General features: G+C 46.1%; 1 protein-coding gene across 1 annotated transcript in view; it reads left to right on the top strand.

Annotated features, from left to right (window-relative positions):
* The window catches only part of PRKCH (protein kinase C, eta), a gene marked incomplete at its 5' end in the record, with an annotated part of 119,233 nt that overhangs the window by 58,391 nt on the left and 44,737 nt on the right, over window positions 1-16,105 (top strand). Inside the window, 3 exons of the mRNA XM_009891217.1 lie at window positions 239-382; window positions 1,122-1,295; window positions 15,232-15,386. Coding sequence (XP_009889519.1) covers window positions 239-382; window positions 1,122-1,295; window positions 15,232-15,386 — 473 coding nt within the window. The remainder of the gene's footprint in view (window positions 1-238; window positions 383-1,121; window positions 1,296-15,231; window positions 15,387-16,105) is intronic.

Below are 16,105 nucleotides of genomic sequence, written 5' to 3'. Positions count from 1 at the left end.
CCAGGTCGGGAACCAGTGTTGACATCTCAGCACAGCTCAGTGTAGTGCTGAGGTTGGCCAGTCACATGTAACGGCTATGTGGGGTTGTGGGTACCAAGGTGCTTTCTGTTCCAGTGGCCGTACAGTGCATCTGAACAGGTCCTAAATGCCCATGTTGGTAGGTTGGCTACTTGTGTACACCTCTGAGGCAAAAGTACAATTTCTATGCAGACTGATACTTATTTACTTTCCTCCACAGAAACTGGTTTCAAGATCTACTTTGAGACATCAGGGAAAAGGCAGCCTGAAAGATGGCAACAACATTAGTGAAAGTTCAGCGAGCAAACTTGGGATCAAAGATTTAACATTCCTTCGTGTATTGGGAAAGGGCAGCTTTGGAAAGGTGAGAGTTAATCGTGGCTCTGTTGGGTAAAACCACATTCCTTATTTAAGAAACTCTAAGGTAGATGAAGCTATTTCATAACGCGGCACACAGGCTGTCCAGAAGAGTATGGTTTGTGCGACAAGGTTGGTTACAGAGAGCAGAGAGAGAAGGGAAGGGAAAGCAAGCTGACAGCAAAGTGAAGAATTGGATATCACAAAGGAAAATGTTAGCAACCAAAAGAACAGCTGCATGCCAGGGCCTATACCAGAAATTGCAAGTGTGTGTGTTAGCACTCGTTTGAGCAGCATTTCTTGGAGCATGTAAAGACTTTTCCTTTAAAGGAAACAAAGCAGTTGGTTTCAAATGTAGTGAGATGAGTGTTTAGTTTCTCTGCTTTGCCATAAAGCCAACATGAAATGGTGCGTTTGAATTTGATAACTGAGAAGGGAAGTGGGATAGATGGCACTACTCGGGGGGTTTTCCCTGGCACAGTGGATGAGTTTCGACCACCTAGCTCCACGCCAGACGTTGGAGCAATGTGTGTGGGCATTTCTATCCGGAGAAGCTTGCTGCAGACAGCAGCATATGTGTCATCAGTTGTACACTGATGCTCATACTAACAGGCTGAGTCACTTGCATCCACAAGCCTGGTCATGAGGTAACTGACCTTTCTAGTGTGAAAAGGTGTGAGAGGTTTTGTGTTGTTCATAGACACTGAGGGCTTAGCCCCTGAGATTCACCCTCTCCTTTGGTTTAGGTGATGCTTGCCAAGATGAAGGAGAGTGGGCAGCTCTATGCAGTGAAGGTGTTGAAGAAGGACGTCATTCTCCAAGATGACGATGTTGAATGCACCATGACCGAGAAACGCATCCTTTCCTTAGCAAGGAACCACCCGTTCCTCACCAAGCTCTACTGTTGCTTCCAGACTCCTGTGAGTATAGCCAGGGCAGTGCATAGCCCTCCTCCTGACATTGACATGTTCAGGACAGAGGCACTCCTCAGCCTGTTATAAATGTCCACTTTAGACCCAGGAGAAACCTCTCTGCTGAAGGGTGAACAGAACACTCTTGCTATATTCCACCTCTAACATCTGTGGGGCATTTGGCAAACAAAATCCTTGCTTGTTCTAGCCTCCCTAACAAAATGGTGTTAACAGGGAGGCCTTTCTTTGTGTCTTCCCTAGAAACACCCCTGTGCCATTGTATGTTTCCAAATGTATATGCACAGATGTCTACAGACCTGCAGTGTGCTTTAGTTGCTGTAGGATCTCAGGCCCTACTGTCCTGATACCTGAATTTTAACGGTACTGTGTTTGCATTGAATTATCTGCAAACTCAATGAATTGTCCTTGGAAGCAGGGGTCGCCTCCTTTATCTACCAGCCTTTGTGTACTGCTCAGAAATGAATGAAAGATCCATCCGGAGTTCCTGGAAAGGATCTTGCTTACATGGGTGGACACTGAATCAGAGCCATAAATGGTATTTCTTCTTGTTTAGATGAGGCAAATGATAGCATTGATGTCACTAGTGGTATGTATATCTCAGCGGAGGACTGCGCATGCGCTGCCTGTCCGGCTTAGAGCTTCCTCTGGTGTGTACGTGTGGGTGGGAGCTTGTTGCTGATGTGGGTGGTGGAGGGAGGAGTGGCTGTGATGGAGGCAGTGACCACAGCTGTGTCCCAGCAAGGTAAGTTTGGGAGTCCCTGAGCTAAGTTGTTACTAGGACAAAAGCATTTTCTGCAGTGTAGCTCTTCCAAACTGCCTGGGGTCCTTTTTTAGTTGTTTTTTGTCCATTGCTAAAATGATAATAGAGCTTGTTTTTTCTCTTAGAAGAGGCAGGAGAAACTTATTCGTTTAATTGTGGCTTCACACCTCCTACATACACCCAAAATATTTAAAGAAAAAAAGGGGCAGACAAATGCATCCTGCCACCCACCCTTTTCTCTTCTTACTGGGGTGATGCAACAGCCAGTTATGGAGTGTAAGAATTGGGCTTGTTTAGGGTGGAGCCCTTGGGTAGACTCACGTAACAGAAATGAGGTGGTTTGTTGGGTTTTGGTTGTTGTTTTTTTTTTTTTTTTTAATACACAGCTTACGTGGTTCACAGAGCAGCTGTGCTGTGTAGCAGAAACAAAACTTAAAGCTCGATGTTGTCACTAGTAACCAAGGAAACTCCTCTTTTATTTCATAATATGAAGACACAGGGCCCAAATTTTAATGGCTTTTCTGAAGTTCTCATGGAAAATATCAGAAATGTTCGGTATTGATGTGTGCTGTTTGAGGTCAGGTGTGGGATAGCAGTGGGTTTTGCCACTCGTTGCTGTGCTCTTTGCTATGGCTTTGCTTACTGAACTGCAATGTAGATGTGAAAATAGCAAGTGTGCTCCTGGGCTGTGTATAGTATTTCCCATGAACTTAGGAAGATTTCAGGTCACTGTGCTAGTACCATTCATCATGTTCAAAAAATGAATGCAATCTGCTATGGGTGCAGACAAGGTTTTCTGGGCTGATGAAGTAATTGGGGAGCCTTTTGCAAAGGGGAAAAAAAGGGAAGATCTCAGCCTGTTTAGACTAGCAAATTGAATGCAAAAAGAGGATCTGATTGATGTCTGCAGATGTCGAACACTGAGGAGGGAAACAAAGCTGTCAAGATGCTGGCTAAGATTAAATGAGTCTAGACTGGCCATGGATACAGTTAGACTGGAAATGAAAAGGAGGTTGCTAAACAGTAGAGCAGCCTGGAACAGGAATTTCTGGACCAGCTTGTCATCAGAGGGAAGAACCCCTCAGCCCTTTCTGCCCTGAACACAGAGCTGGTCAGTCTCTGAAAGGGTGCCAAGGGAGTGGTACTTGTCATAGCAGGACACTGCTATTTCCAGTCTTTCCCAGGTTCCTCTTTTACTTGAATCCCACTTTGCTTCATTGTCTGGATTGTCAGTAACAGAAAACCACTTCCCTCCTATAATAAACAAAACCAAAAAGGGAAGCGTTTATAAAAGAAAAAGTAGATTTCAGACTAATGTGGTTCATTGGGTCTTTTTCCCATGTTTTGCACTCAGTGACACCCACTTCAATCCAGAAGAACCAGATTTAAATTGCTTATAAAAGCATAATTAAATCCCTTTGCTGTAGTAGAGAAATGATTGCAACAGCAGGGTATTCGTCGGACAAAGCTCTTCTAGGAGGGCTTAAGCAGGCTGATATAGTACTTAAGGTTTCTGCTCGTTTCTTGCATGGCATTGGGTTACCCCCTCCGTTAACACAAATGTAGCAGAAAAGAAAAAAATATAAGTATATATATAAAAAAAGTAAGAGTAACCACTTCTTCAAAATGTTGGCCTGCAGACATATTTCCGTATTTAAAAATGTTACTTATGTTTGGGAGTTGGGGGCAGGGTTACCAAAACAATACCTAGTTTCACTTGCAATTACGTGGAAAGCACATCACATGTATCATACTTACAGCCCAGACTCTGAAAATGTGGCATTAACAGTTCATGTCATAAGGAACAAAGCATGACTCCAGTCTGCTGTGGAGATCACAAATAAATAATGATTTACTGGCCCTGCCTTTAGGAATTTTTCAAGAACTAGCCATTTTGAGGCTTCTTACCATTTGTCAAAGCAAAATCAGAGCCTAATCCAATGACACTAACTGGCACGGTGGTAGCCCAGCTGGAATGTTACTAGGTGTTATGGTAGGTGCAAAGTTCAGTGTGAACCAGCAGTGTGGTGTTACTGCACATAAGTTAAATTACTTACTGGGCTGCTTCAGGAGCTCAGGGGAAGTCATTATCCCTTCTGTTTGGCACTGGTGATGCTCCACCTGGAATAGGTGTCCAATTATGTCCCCACCTTCCCAGTTCGAGAGGAAATTATGGAAATTGGAAAGGAAGGAACTTGGAAGCGCCTGAAATGCTGCAGCAGTTTGAGGACAGAGCGCTCAAAGGGTTTGAGGGTTTGGCTGGATCTAGAGCCATTTGAATTCGGACTCTTGTACGATATTCCACCCAAACCAGCAAACTCTTCGCCTGACTTAGCAGCCTAGGGGTAAATTAAACAGCCTGGGGCATGGCTGTGCTGCACAGTGCGATATTGTGTAGTGCCAGTAATCTAGCGTTAGCTGAGCTGGCAGAAGTACCAGAAACAGCAATGCATTACCCGGGCAAATCTATATTGCTGCTGCTTTTGCTCGCTTGTTTTAGAGCTAGCTGAGGGGTTTTTTTCTGTGCTTACACCAGCCACTGATGGTTTTAACGAAGGTTTTCTGTTCTCCTGTGCTGCCTCTGTGCTCAGTGTGGTCCTACTTTAGTCTCAGCTGTGGCATAAGTGATACCCGCTAGCAAGGACTGCTTTATTTGCCCAGGGCAGGCTGAGGCTGCCTGGCCTCCACACAGCCTCCTTGCTCTGTCACAGAGAAATACTGCAGCCACTAGGTGGTAGGAGCTGCAAGGGTTGTCTCTGCCTGGTATGGGTCACAGTTTTCAGAGCCTAAAGAGGAAGTATTGGCAGCACAGCAGGCTGGCAGAATCTGGACATGGCCCTGTGTGTGCCCAGCAGTGGGCTGGGCAGTTTTGGACTTGCACCTCCAGATTCCTTTAAGAGTCCTGCTGGTCTCTTGCAGGGGAGGCAGTTTAAGTCCTGCTCCAGCTACATCTGTGAGGTCTTCCTTGCTCACCACATCTGGTTTTTTTATTTTATTTTTTTTAAAATCAAAACCATTGCTTTGGGAACTTTCCACCTTGCCTAAGCCATTTACCTCTGGTTTTTCTAGGGCCTTAGAATCACCTGTTAGTGTCAGAGGGGATTATGCTCCCACTGCAGTAATCTGTGAGTTGCTGACAGGTGCTGGGGTTGACCTGTGGCTAATCATGGATCCTGCGTTAGGGGTCACAAGCACTGAAAAATGTTTGTTTCCATTTACCTGACACTGGTGTCATCCAACACCTCAACAATACTGTCCCAGAACGGGTGAAAGAGGCTATGTGTACAAGTAGCTAAGTCAGTAATTTAATCCTGGGGAATGTGGATCCTGGAATGTTTTAATTAAAATGAGTTTGCAGTATGTAGGTCCTATCTTCTTTGGGGTTTAGGAGCCATCCTTCCTGCACAGGTGGCTTGCTTTTCAATCCTTTTGTCTCTACTTGTATGCGTGAGAATGAAAAGGGCTGGGGGAGATCAGCTTCCCATACAAATAGTGTCAAATAGCTTCTGGGTTTTATGTTTATTGCCCTTATCGCTTTTCTCATGAGACCAAAGGGTGCTTCCAGGGGACTGCCCCCCAGGCGATGCTGTTTCCAGCGCTGTCCCTGCTAGCCTGATCATTATATGGATTTGCTTTCTATGTGACTCTGCTGACAGTTGCTGAGGCACAGAGCCTGCCCCTGTTGTTCCAAAAATAGTGAGACACGAGAACTTGGCAGAGGGACGTGATTTTCTATAACGAGCGTCCTTCTAAGATAATAGCTAGCAGGGTTGCTATTGAAGCTGGTAGGGACTGGCCCAGGGACTCCAGGGCAGCTAGTCACTGAACTAGTCCCATTTTACGAGGGCAGCCTGCTGTCCGGCACGCAGCTTTCCACCCCTTTACAAGTTGTGGGCTGATGTCATGCTCTCGACATGGAAGGGGAAGGTTGCTCCATGTTTGCTGGCTTTTGGGGCACTCAGGCTGTTCTCCCAGGGTCAGCATGGGCATCATGTCATGCATCACCCAGGTGGTTAGAGAGATGAGGCTGTATTTCACCACCTAGAAGTGTTAGAGCTAACCTGGGACCTTTGACGGGGGCATAATTTTCAAGTGAGGGCCCACCAGCAAAAGTGGTGGGACTGAGCAATGGCAACTGGCTGGCTGCTCACCCACCCATTGGTCCCCAGATGCCACAGGAGAGGTCTAGGTGCCCTTGTATGTCCAGAGGAGTTTCCTCAGTTATGGTCCCTCCGGGAGAGTGCCTCAGTCATGGTCCCTCCAGGGGATCTCCAGCATCAGCTTGGTTGTCCACTAGCCACTCTACTGTCACCAAGTGGGTAAAGCACAGGGCAGCCTGGGCCAGAGCCTGGCATGATGGAGGTGAGGAAGGCTGGAAAGGCAGTGGCAGCCTTCCTGGGGCTCTGGTTAGATGAACAAGCATCCTGACACAGGCCTTAGAGCATGCTGGTGGGTGGTAAGGAAGTGGTGAGGCCTCTTTGTTCTCTTTGAAAGGCACTGAGAGGGAGCCCTTTGGGAGCAGAGAGGACAGCTTTGATCATCTCCCAGGCTCTAAACCCCCAGTGTTCCCTCTCCAGCATGTCGGGGAGGCACAACTCAAGATGTGCGTACACCCAACAGCCAAGAGCACTTCTCAGATGCTTTTCTGCAAGCATTGAGACTTTTTCCCCTGTTGTTGAGCATTGAGAGTGTTGCTAGCCCCAAGCCACTGTGCTGGAAGACCAACAAATGCTTCAGTTTTGTTGCTGCCAGACAAAATCAAGTGAAGATGGTGATGGGGACATCCTGTTTGTAGGCCTGGCGTTTTCCGAAAGGCTTGGTATGGCCTCACATGCCTTATGGCTGTAAACACAGGCAAGAAAAAGAGGCACCCTGCTGGGGGTTTGCTGCCGAGTTCTTCTGTCAGGCTTGAAGAAGCTTGAGTTGTGCTTTACCAGGGGCAGCGAGTTAAGTTTTGTGGGGGACCGTTGGACAGAGAGGTAGGGGGGAATTTCCTCTCTCCACCTTCGCTCTCCAGTGCGGCTTCTGCGGGCCTGTATGCCGCTATGCCCTCATGTTGGCTTTGCAACCACAGGAGAGGCAGTCAGTGTCTGCCTTTCTCTGGCTTCTGTCCTGTCTAGCACCAAATAAAGGCAGACTGATCAAAACTGTGTCTTTCTGTGGTTTTACAGTGTTCACATCCACCAAAAACCCATGACATCTTTGCTCGCATGCTGGCCCAAGTTGCTGGTAAACCAGATGTGTGAGGCCTCCAAAGCCCAGTCTGAAAGGCTTGGCTTTCTCTGACGTGCACAGTAACATCTTGTAGTGGTCTCTTCATTGCAGGAACATACGGGGTCAGGGGTTTTGTTTGGTTTGTTTTTGTTTTTTTTTTTGTAGGCAGACTGGTTTTGTTTGCAGAAGGTGAAACAAGATCAGACTGACATTTCTGATTTTATCTGTGAACTTTGCTGGGTGTCCTCACTTAGGCTGCATGTGGAGGTGATATGAGCTGAAGTGAAAATGTGAACCGAAGGGTTAGCTGCCATCATCGTGTTGTAGCCCTTGAGTGTAACTTTCCCGCCCCTGGTTGTTGAGGGACTTTGGATACTTGTGTTTTTGTGAAGCTGAGAAAATGCCTGTCTCCATCTCCAGTGGTTTATGGGAGAGATTGTAACCATGAAACTAATATTTTACGTGATTGTGTGGGAAACTAATATTTTTCTTTGGATTTAAAATCGAGGAACTTGTGGCATAAAAAGGTGTCGAAATGGAACCAAGTCACAAACAGCCTTAGCGAGCAGGTCCCAGTCAGTGTGGAGGAGGAGAGGAAAAAAAACACCCCAATCAAAGCTCAGAGAAGAGGTAACTAGCTGAGGTGTGATCCAGGTTTCAGTCTCTTTGAATCTATATTGCTTTCCAAGTGATGTTTAAGGTGAGAGGATGGATCCACAAAGCCCTCGTAGCAAGCCATTTCCAAGTCACCTTTGGGTGTTTTGGCACTCTTGATTTTTCTGAAGACCTTTGGCCAAGATTGCAGAGGTCTCTAGCCTTCCCCAGCACAGTCTGAGGCCAGCAGATATTGCAGAGTTCAGTATTTTTAAAAACAGGCCAGAGCTGTCTCAAGTTGGTCACTCCAAACTGGAAACAGCAATTCCAGTAGTTTTTTTTTCTGATCTGAGGCCTGTAAAAAGAGCTGCTCTCTTCTGAGACACCATGGTACCAGCAGCCAGCTGAGGGGTGCAGATGTCCTATAAATCTTTGATTAATGGGTGATGTCTATAGCTTGATATGTTCTAGTTCCTTATTGCTCAATTTATTCCCCTGTAAGTTCAGCCAGCCCTTTGTTTTTTGTTCTTTCAGGTGGGAAAGAATTTTTTTGTAGTTTTCTATGCCATTTTAAAAGGTTTGGAGGGGCAGATTTAATTTTTGTTTCTTCTTGCAATTTGTTTGTCACTTTTTGGATATTTTGTTCTAATGGTGGCCCATATGGCTTTTTTTTTTTTTTTTTTTTAATTGGGATTACACAGGCATTTTTTTGTATGTGGTCTAGTTGGTTGGCCTGGTATGTAAGAGCTTTTTTTTTTCCTAGTTGGCATTTTTGTTTTGTTTCTAATGGAACAGATACACATGAACAAGAGTGATAAAAATCATCATTTTGTGTGTATGTTGAGTAAAAGTTTCTAGTCATGAGATGTACTAATCATGTAATCCTGCGGTGAATTAGGCTGTCTTGAGGGGAGGGGATGAGGAGGAAGGATGTGCGTATGGTTCGCTTGCATATCCCAAAGGATGCATTGTTCCAGAGGAAGGATTGAATTTGTGTGTTACAAAAACTTTTCAGCCTGTGAGCTTGAAATTTCAGCCACGTGGTTAAGAAAACAGGCAGAAATTTGGAGAGCGTAGTTAGATTTGTGATACTATTTTATTTTATTTTGTCTTCTGGAGCAGGTGGGAACCCACAACTCCCATCAGCTCGCCCTGGGTTGTGGTTGTCGTTGTTCAGCTCTTCTGGAATGAGCTCAGCGTTAATACCGTGCTGTGCACACATGCGTGCGGGAGGCAGCCTTTACCCTGAGGGACCCCACAGAGTTTATTTATGCAAATGGCAAGAGCCAATTTGTTATTCTCTAGGTAGTGTTTATGTGCCTCGCTGCCACAGCGTAGGAAAGCCTGTGTTGTGCCCACTATCAGCAGTGTCAGATAGCAAAGCACAGTTGTGATAACTGGTGATAACTGCCCTGTTCCCATAGCTGTGACAATGACGCCAGCGGCTCTTTGTTAAAGGAGCTAAAAATGAGCCCAGTGTGGGGAAGCGGCTTGTGCTTCTCAGAAGCGTACTCACCTGCTGCCCAGCCTGGAGGAGACACCGCGTGTGCCTCACCCCCTCTCTGAGTTTGCGGAATTTTCACTACACCTCTTTCTCGCTAAAAACCACCCCAAAACCAGCGGAAGAAGGAAACCTTCCCTCTCTCAGCGTTTCAGATGCACAGTCGTCTCACCCATCTCGATAGCCCCAGGGCTGTATGTGCCATCTGTGGCACGCTCCCTTGCCATGGCTTGGTTTCTCCTAGGCAGAAGTGGTTACTGAGGCCGGCGTGTACTTCTGCAGTCACTGAAGCAGAGAGGTGAAACGGCTAACAGAACACCAAAAATCAGCTAGCAGATGGCTGTAAAACCTGCCGCCTTTCTGCCGCCGCCTTGTTCGTCTGGGAGTCTTGGGCCGTGGCGGCGAGCGGAGCGGCGGCAGGTGCCATGGCAGTCGTCTCTGTGGCCGTGTTTAAGAAGTGTCACTAACGCGTGCATGTAATTCCAGCTGAGCAAGCATGGCGCGGAGGTGTTTCTTCTCCTCTGCTTGATGTAGTTGTTCTGGTTTGAAATCAAAGGACCAAATCGTCACCTGGCGTAAGTCAGTGTCTTGCTCCATCGCAGTCGGGTGAGGGCAGCTTTGACGCTATCCGGAAATTTGGGGCTGAGCTCATTAGGTCTGCTTCAGCTCCTGTGCGCACGTGTGTGTGTGCAAAGGTTGTTGTGGCAATTCCCTCTTGGTGAGTCTGTTCTTTCTGGTTTTGAAACACTGAAACGTATAACCCCCCTGAACAGCCTGCCCTCCGGTAAACCTGTGAGCTGGGAACTGCAGGCAGCTCGCGAGGATGCGGCACTGCCTTGGTTGAAGGGCTGGGTATAGGGGGGAGGCACATCTGCACAGAGCAGCATCTGAGCGTGGTTCATGGTTGTGTTATTCCTATGAAGATAAATATTGAGAAACAAACCCGTTTATTATTCCTCCTCTGGGTCCTGTGCTTTGCAGTGCCTTGACCCAGATACAGATGGCCACTCGTGCTGCTGGGGGAGCTGGACATGTGGCTTTCTGAAGCCCGGTACCGAGACAGCATGGTTTATTTGCATGCTCCCAGCAAGACGTCAGGCAGATTGCTTTGTGTGGGGGTTGTGGACTACGAACAGGAACATTGGGAGCGCTGAGGGAGCCTGCCTGCGCTTCTAATTACCTTGTAATAATTTGCTTGCAAGCTCCCTAAGCCCTGCTACTCTTTTTGGAAACAATAAACTTTTGCCGGGCAGAAGTGACACAGCTCTCTCTGTGTGGAGGTAACTTTGAAAGCCTGCCTTCTTCCCTGCAAAGCATAAGCTGCCAAAACCCTAATAAATGGCTTGGGGAAACCCTTTGGCATCAGTGAACTCAGATTGAGCCCAAAGCTGATTTTCTAAGGAGTTGTGTGCATGAATTATTTCCACAAAGATGAAATGCAAACTTAGCGGAATTCCTAGGCCAGGCCGACTTTTTTTTTTTTCTTTCTTTTTTTTTTTTTGAGGTGGGGTTGGAATTGGACCATTGCTCTAAATGGGATTTAAGCAGGTCTCCATATCCTCCAGATGCTGCCTTACATGGCAGCTGTCAGCTAAAGAGGAGGCTTGGATGGAATTACTGCTGGGATGCATCTTTGGTGGGGTGGCTTGTCCCCTTGTCCTGCAGAGGAATCAGCGTGGGCAGAAGCAGCATCTGGGAGAGCTCTGCTGCAATGGGGATGTGCAGAGCTTGTTCAAGTCTATTCCTGGTGGCTCTGGAAGCTGGAGAGGCCCTGTTGGTGTTTTCCAGTGTGTCTCCTGAACCTCCGCCGATGACTCTTGAGAGAAGTCCCCTCTGGCCTCCACACTTCCCTTGGCACAGCAGCTCTTGTAGGGTGGCAGATAGAGGAGGTAGCTTTGCTATTATTTTCTTCCATGTCTGCATGTAGGAAATGCTTGTCTTTCCCCCATCTCCTCCCCCTACGCTGCCTGAAGCGGGGCAGTGGTGCTGCCCTGTCCAATTTACTTAGCATGAAAGCCTGTGATCAGAGATAAGCCTCTCACTGTAGCTGTCTTCAGAGGTCTTTGGTCTTGTGTGGGTTGTACATGGACGTCAGCTATGACTCTTAAATGGAAGGAGGTGGAAATTAGCCATCACACTGGCCTTTCTTGGGCATAGGGAGAGAAAGGATGGTCTTTTAATAAAATCTGTGTTCCCCCCTCCTGTAATGATGAAGAGGAAAGGTATGAGGGTTCAAAACAGCTTTCTAGTAGAGCTGGTGAGGACAGAGGGCTAAAACGATGTTTGAGTTGGATTTCAGTGGGTGCTTGTGTTTGCAAGGGGCAGTAACCAATATGTGGATTGTCCCACCCAGTGGCTTTTGCAATCAGGGACTCTCTTCAAGCCCAACCAACACCCCGCTAAGACAACAAACAACTGTCCTTAGGACATAGTATGTGCTACCAGCAGCCCTTGCCCTGCTAATAGGTGAACAAATACAGATGGCACACTGAAATTTAAACAAGCAAAAAAATCCCAAACAGCTCTCTTGCACTGAAATTGGCAGGGCAAATCTCTAGATGTAGGCCAGCCTTGAAATGAGCCCACCTGATCCCACAGACTTTATTTGTTTCCTCTAAGTGTTTCTTTAATTTACAGTAACAATTGCTTTGTGGCCTTATTCATCTCGATCCCAGTCCAGAAATGGTGCAACGTGATTTCCTCATGCGGCTGCCGCTGCTGTGAAGGTTTTCGCGTCACTGTTTCCTGTTGACTCAAATGCTTTTTTCTTACTTTTGCAGACGTCAAACAGAGATAGCAGATTAGGGAAGACTTCTGAGCAATGCAAAATAGAGGGGGGAAAAAAAAAAGTGAGGTGAGGATTTTGACATTAAGTCCTGTGAAGAAACACTCCAGCTTTCAACTCCTCCCAGTTCTCGCTGGTGGACCCCAAGAAAGGAGTCACATAACTCTAAGTTAGGTCAAATTTGCAAATATCTGAACTAGCTGTTGTTTTAAGTTTTCCTTTTCCTGGCCGCTATTTAAGGTATTTATTCACTCTTACCCTGCCTGCTACAAATTGTGCTTTTTTTTTCTTTTTTAATAAAATACCACTGTTTGTTTTATTTCTCAATGATTCCTGGGAGAGTGGCTGGTCTTTGCAGTTTGGCAAGCTGGTGCCATTACTTAAGAGTAAAAATGGAAGACCTTGCTTAGCTCTTGGATCTTGGTCTTCAAAGGGTGGTCATTAGTGTTGATTTTTCTAATATTGTTGCCAGGTACGTAACAGGCCAATGCTCAAATGTTGTATTATAAACGGGTTGCAATACCCATCCTGCTCTTTCCTTCAGCAACTTCATGGGATTTCGAAGTGTTAGAAAATCGGACAATTAGCTGGACCTCTTTTTAAAAATATATATAAAAAAAAAATGGGTGACCCCTAAATGGGAGAACTTTGGTAATTAAATAATCCATATTTATGCTTGACCTGTGAAATGAGACCATGGGTGGAGGTGAGGCGTTAGTCGTTACACTTGTGAGCAACATGTAACGCATGCAATGATACTTGCTCAGGTTTGCAGTAAGTCTGAAGCAAGAGCTGTTTGTAACAAAAAGATGCTAATTCCATGTCAGCGGTGATGTGATTTTTAAAACCGGCTGTTTCTGTGTTCACCTGGGCAATTGAGAAAGAATTAGTGTAGTATCTTCCTTTAAGCATCACAGTACAGATGAGTACATCCAGATGGGCCATGGAGTTTTGCCAGTGCTGCAGAAGCAGGACGTGTATGTTTTAAGATAGGAAGAGTTAACTTTGTTTCCCTGAAGCTCACCTATAAGGAAAAAGTAGAAAATATATGCATGTTCACCTGACTGTATGCATGTTTATACAAGCATATATATTACTTACATAAATACACACACACATATCCCTCATCAGGTTGCTGGTAAATTAAATTACTTCCTGTTGGAGATCTGGCAAGAGGGATTTCTCTTTTTAAGTAGGGGCTTGAAGAGATGCCTGGAGAAGCTGGGCTAGATAAGCATGTGGCATTTGGAGAGATCAGCGAGGAAGGAGGCAGGAAAGAATAACAAGGAGATGTAAAAGCTGGCCTGACTGGCAAGGCAGAGGTGATATCTGTGCTGCAGCTGGAGGAAGTCTTGCCGTGTTGTGTGTAGGCACAGTATCGCTAGACTCAGGTTAACCAACTGCAGTGAAGATGGTGGCATTAGAGATCTGATGTGGGCTGAAGAGCCAAGGTTGATGGTGGGTTTGCGCAGTTAGTGCTGCTGGCTTAGACTGCTGCTATAGACGAGCCAGCTTGAGTGTCTTTCAGCAGCCATATAATAAGGGCAGAGTGAAACAATGAAGTATTGTTGTTTATACGGACTGGAGATAGCACTTAACACATAGCCTCGGTGCTACATGCAGTAGTATTGCGAGATTGCTGGAAACACATCTATCTTAGCTTCTGGAAGGAGCCCAGAAGGAGCTGTTGAGCAGAGCCCAGAATGGCAATGAGAAGCAAGCTGTCCTCATCTGTCATGGGCTGTTTGCTTTCCTGCTTGTGTCCAGAGAGGAATGAAAGGATTCCTGGTTGCTTTTCTTCTGCTGCGTGCATCTCAAGATGTTAATACCAGTAGTCATTTCAACCTGGCTGGCTGCCAGAAAGTGGAGCGTAACAATGCTTATCCTCTTAAACTCAGAGAGGGTTTAAAACTAGCTTGTAGATGATTAACATCGGACCTGAGAAGGGGCTTGTGGGGAAAGAAGGGCAAATAGTGCCATTAAAAGGCTGACTGATCTCAGCTGAATTGTATGCCTCTTTTTTTCCAGTCCACTTGTTCCCGATATTCAGAGTAAAACTGAAACAATCATTACTGAATGTCCTGAAACAATTACTAGGGGAAATTTATGAACCGGACTGCAACAATTCTAGGGTTTAGTTTTGTGACAAATCACTGTGTGCCCTTCCATTCACAATTAAGTGAGCACTCCTTTTGCACGCATTAAACCTATACCCAAACTGTTGAGCGTGCAGCGGAAGCAAGTGCCTCCCTATCTGTAGACGTTCACAAAAACCAGAGCAAAGCCAAAAAAGAAACCTCAGAGACCAGCAGCTGTGGTTAGTGAGCTGAACTTTATTGAACAGGTTGCTTTTCTGCCCAGCAGAAACTTTGGTTTGTGCTCTGTCCTTATCAGTTCCTTCATCACCCAGAGGTCTCTGCAGGTTAATCAGAGGAAAGCTGAAATCTGAGGGCCCAAAAGGCAGCTGCTACGCAAGTGTATGGCGGGAAACCCCATTCTGGAATACAACACACATTCCCCAGGAATAGTGTTGGGATACTCTCAAAACAACGTTGTCAGTGCTGTTCCTGAGCCCTTGTGCTGTCATGTTGAAGCTGCAGTCTGTGAGCAGTCTGGTTATGCTCATTATATTATGGAGCATCTTTCCCCATAGTGCTGTGGTGTTTAATATAGAGCGAGCAGCCTTTTACTTATTTCTCTTGTGCTTACTAAGGAGCATCATCCTCTGCTGATTCAGGCTAAGGACAGTTTGAGAAACAATCCAGGAGACAGTTAGTGATGAACATGCACCTACTGGTATGCCTAATCTGTATCTGAACAGGAATTCATTTCATTGCTGGGGGCAATTTTTTTGGGGGGGAGTGCAGGGTAAGGAGGTACTAACAGATCTTCCTGGTATTGACTTAATCTTTCCTGAAAAAGTCAGGGTTTTTTTGTTTAACCCAACCCCTACGTCATGGGTGCTTAATCTGTTTTTGTTTGGGAGATAATAGTTTTATTTGGAATTTTCTAAGCCTGACAGAGGATATGATTAATGCTGTTCATATCTGTTGTGTTTGCGTGTGTGAAGGATCGCCTGTTCTTTGTGATGGAGTTCGTAAATGGCGGGGACTTGATGTTCCATATTCAGAAGTCGCGTCGCTTCGATGAAGATCGTGCCCGGTTCTATGCTGCAGAAATTATTTCCGCCCTTATGTTTCTCCATGAAAGAGGCATCATTTATCGGTGAGCTCTGCATTCATTCATTCATTCTTTGTCTGAACCCTGTGGCTGAGATGATAGTTTGAGTTTTCTGCTTCAGTAAATAACTGTCACTTGCTGCCCACCAGGAACAAGTTGTCGTCTGGGATAACAATACCTCCACTTTCCCCCTGCACATTGGCCAGGGTGCACCAGCTTCCAGGCAGGAGTGTGATTTCTGGCTGCAGTATTGACTACAGGGAGGGTGTTCCTATGACGTGTGCAAGCACGTAGAAAACTGGGTTTTTCTTTCGAGGCACAGGGGCTAGATTTTGCACTGGTGTCAATTCACGTTGCTCCACAGACTTAGCTGGTTTATATCATCCCTGCCACTGCCCCTTGTCTGCACATCGGGTGCCTGTGTGGCTGATGGGCGTTAGCCGCTGACCAACAGAAGCCTCTGCCGTGCTGCTCTGGGCCTGACCTGCTGCTGGAGAGCACATGTCAACCTGATGACAAAGGGAGAGGCATTAAGGGAAACCTTCCTAGATTTTCTGGGAGGTAAATGCAAGGAGCTGTCGCTTTTGCCTCTGTGTGCCTTGTTATTTGAAGGCTAATATGTGCTGGTTACACCCAAGCCTCTTTGTTTTCCTCTATTAGCTATAGACCTGTGTTTAAACCCTGTCTATTTGACATAACTATCCAGTTCCACTCAGCTCAGCCACTAAAAGTCTTTTCATTTCTCCCATGATCCTACAGCAGGA

Source organism: Charadrius vociferus, unplaced genomic scaffold (assembly GCF_000708025.1).
Source record: "Charadrius vociferus isolate BGI_N301 unplaced genomic scaffold, ASM70802v2 scaffold308, whole genome shotgun sequence".
Taxonomy (NCBI): domain Eukaryota; kingdom Metazoa; phylum Chordata; class Aves; order Charadriiformes; family Charadriidae; genus Charadrius; species Charadrius vociferus.
This window is presented reverse-complemented; position numbering and strand designations above follow the sequence as displayed.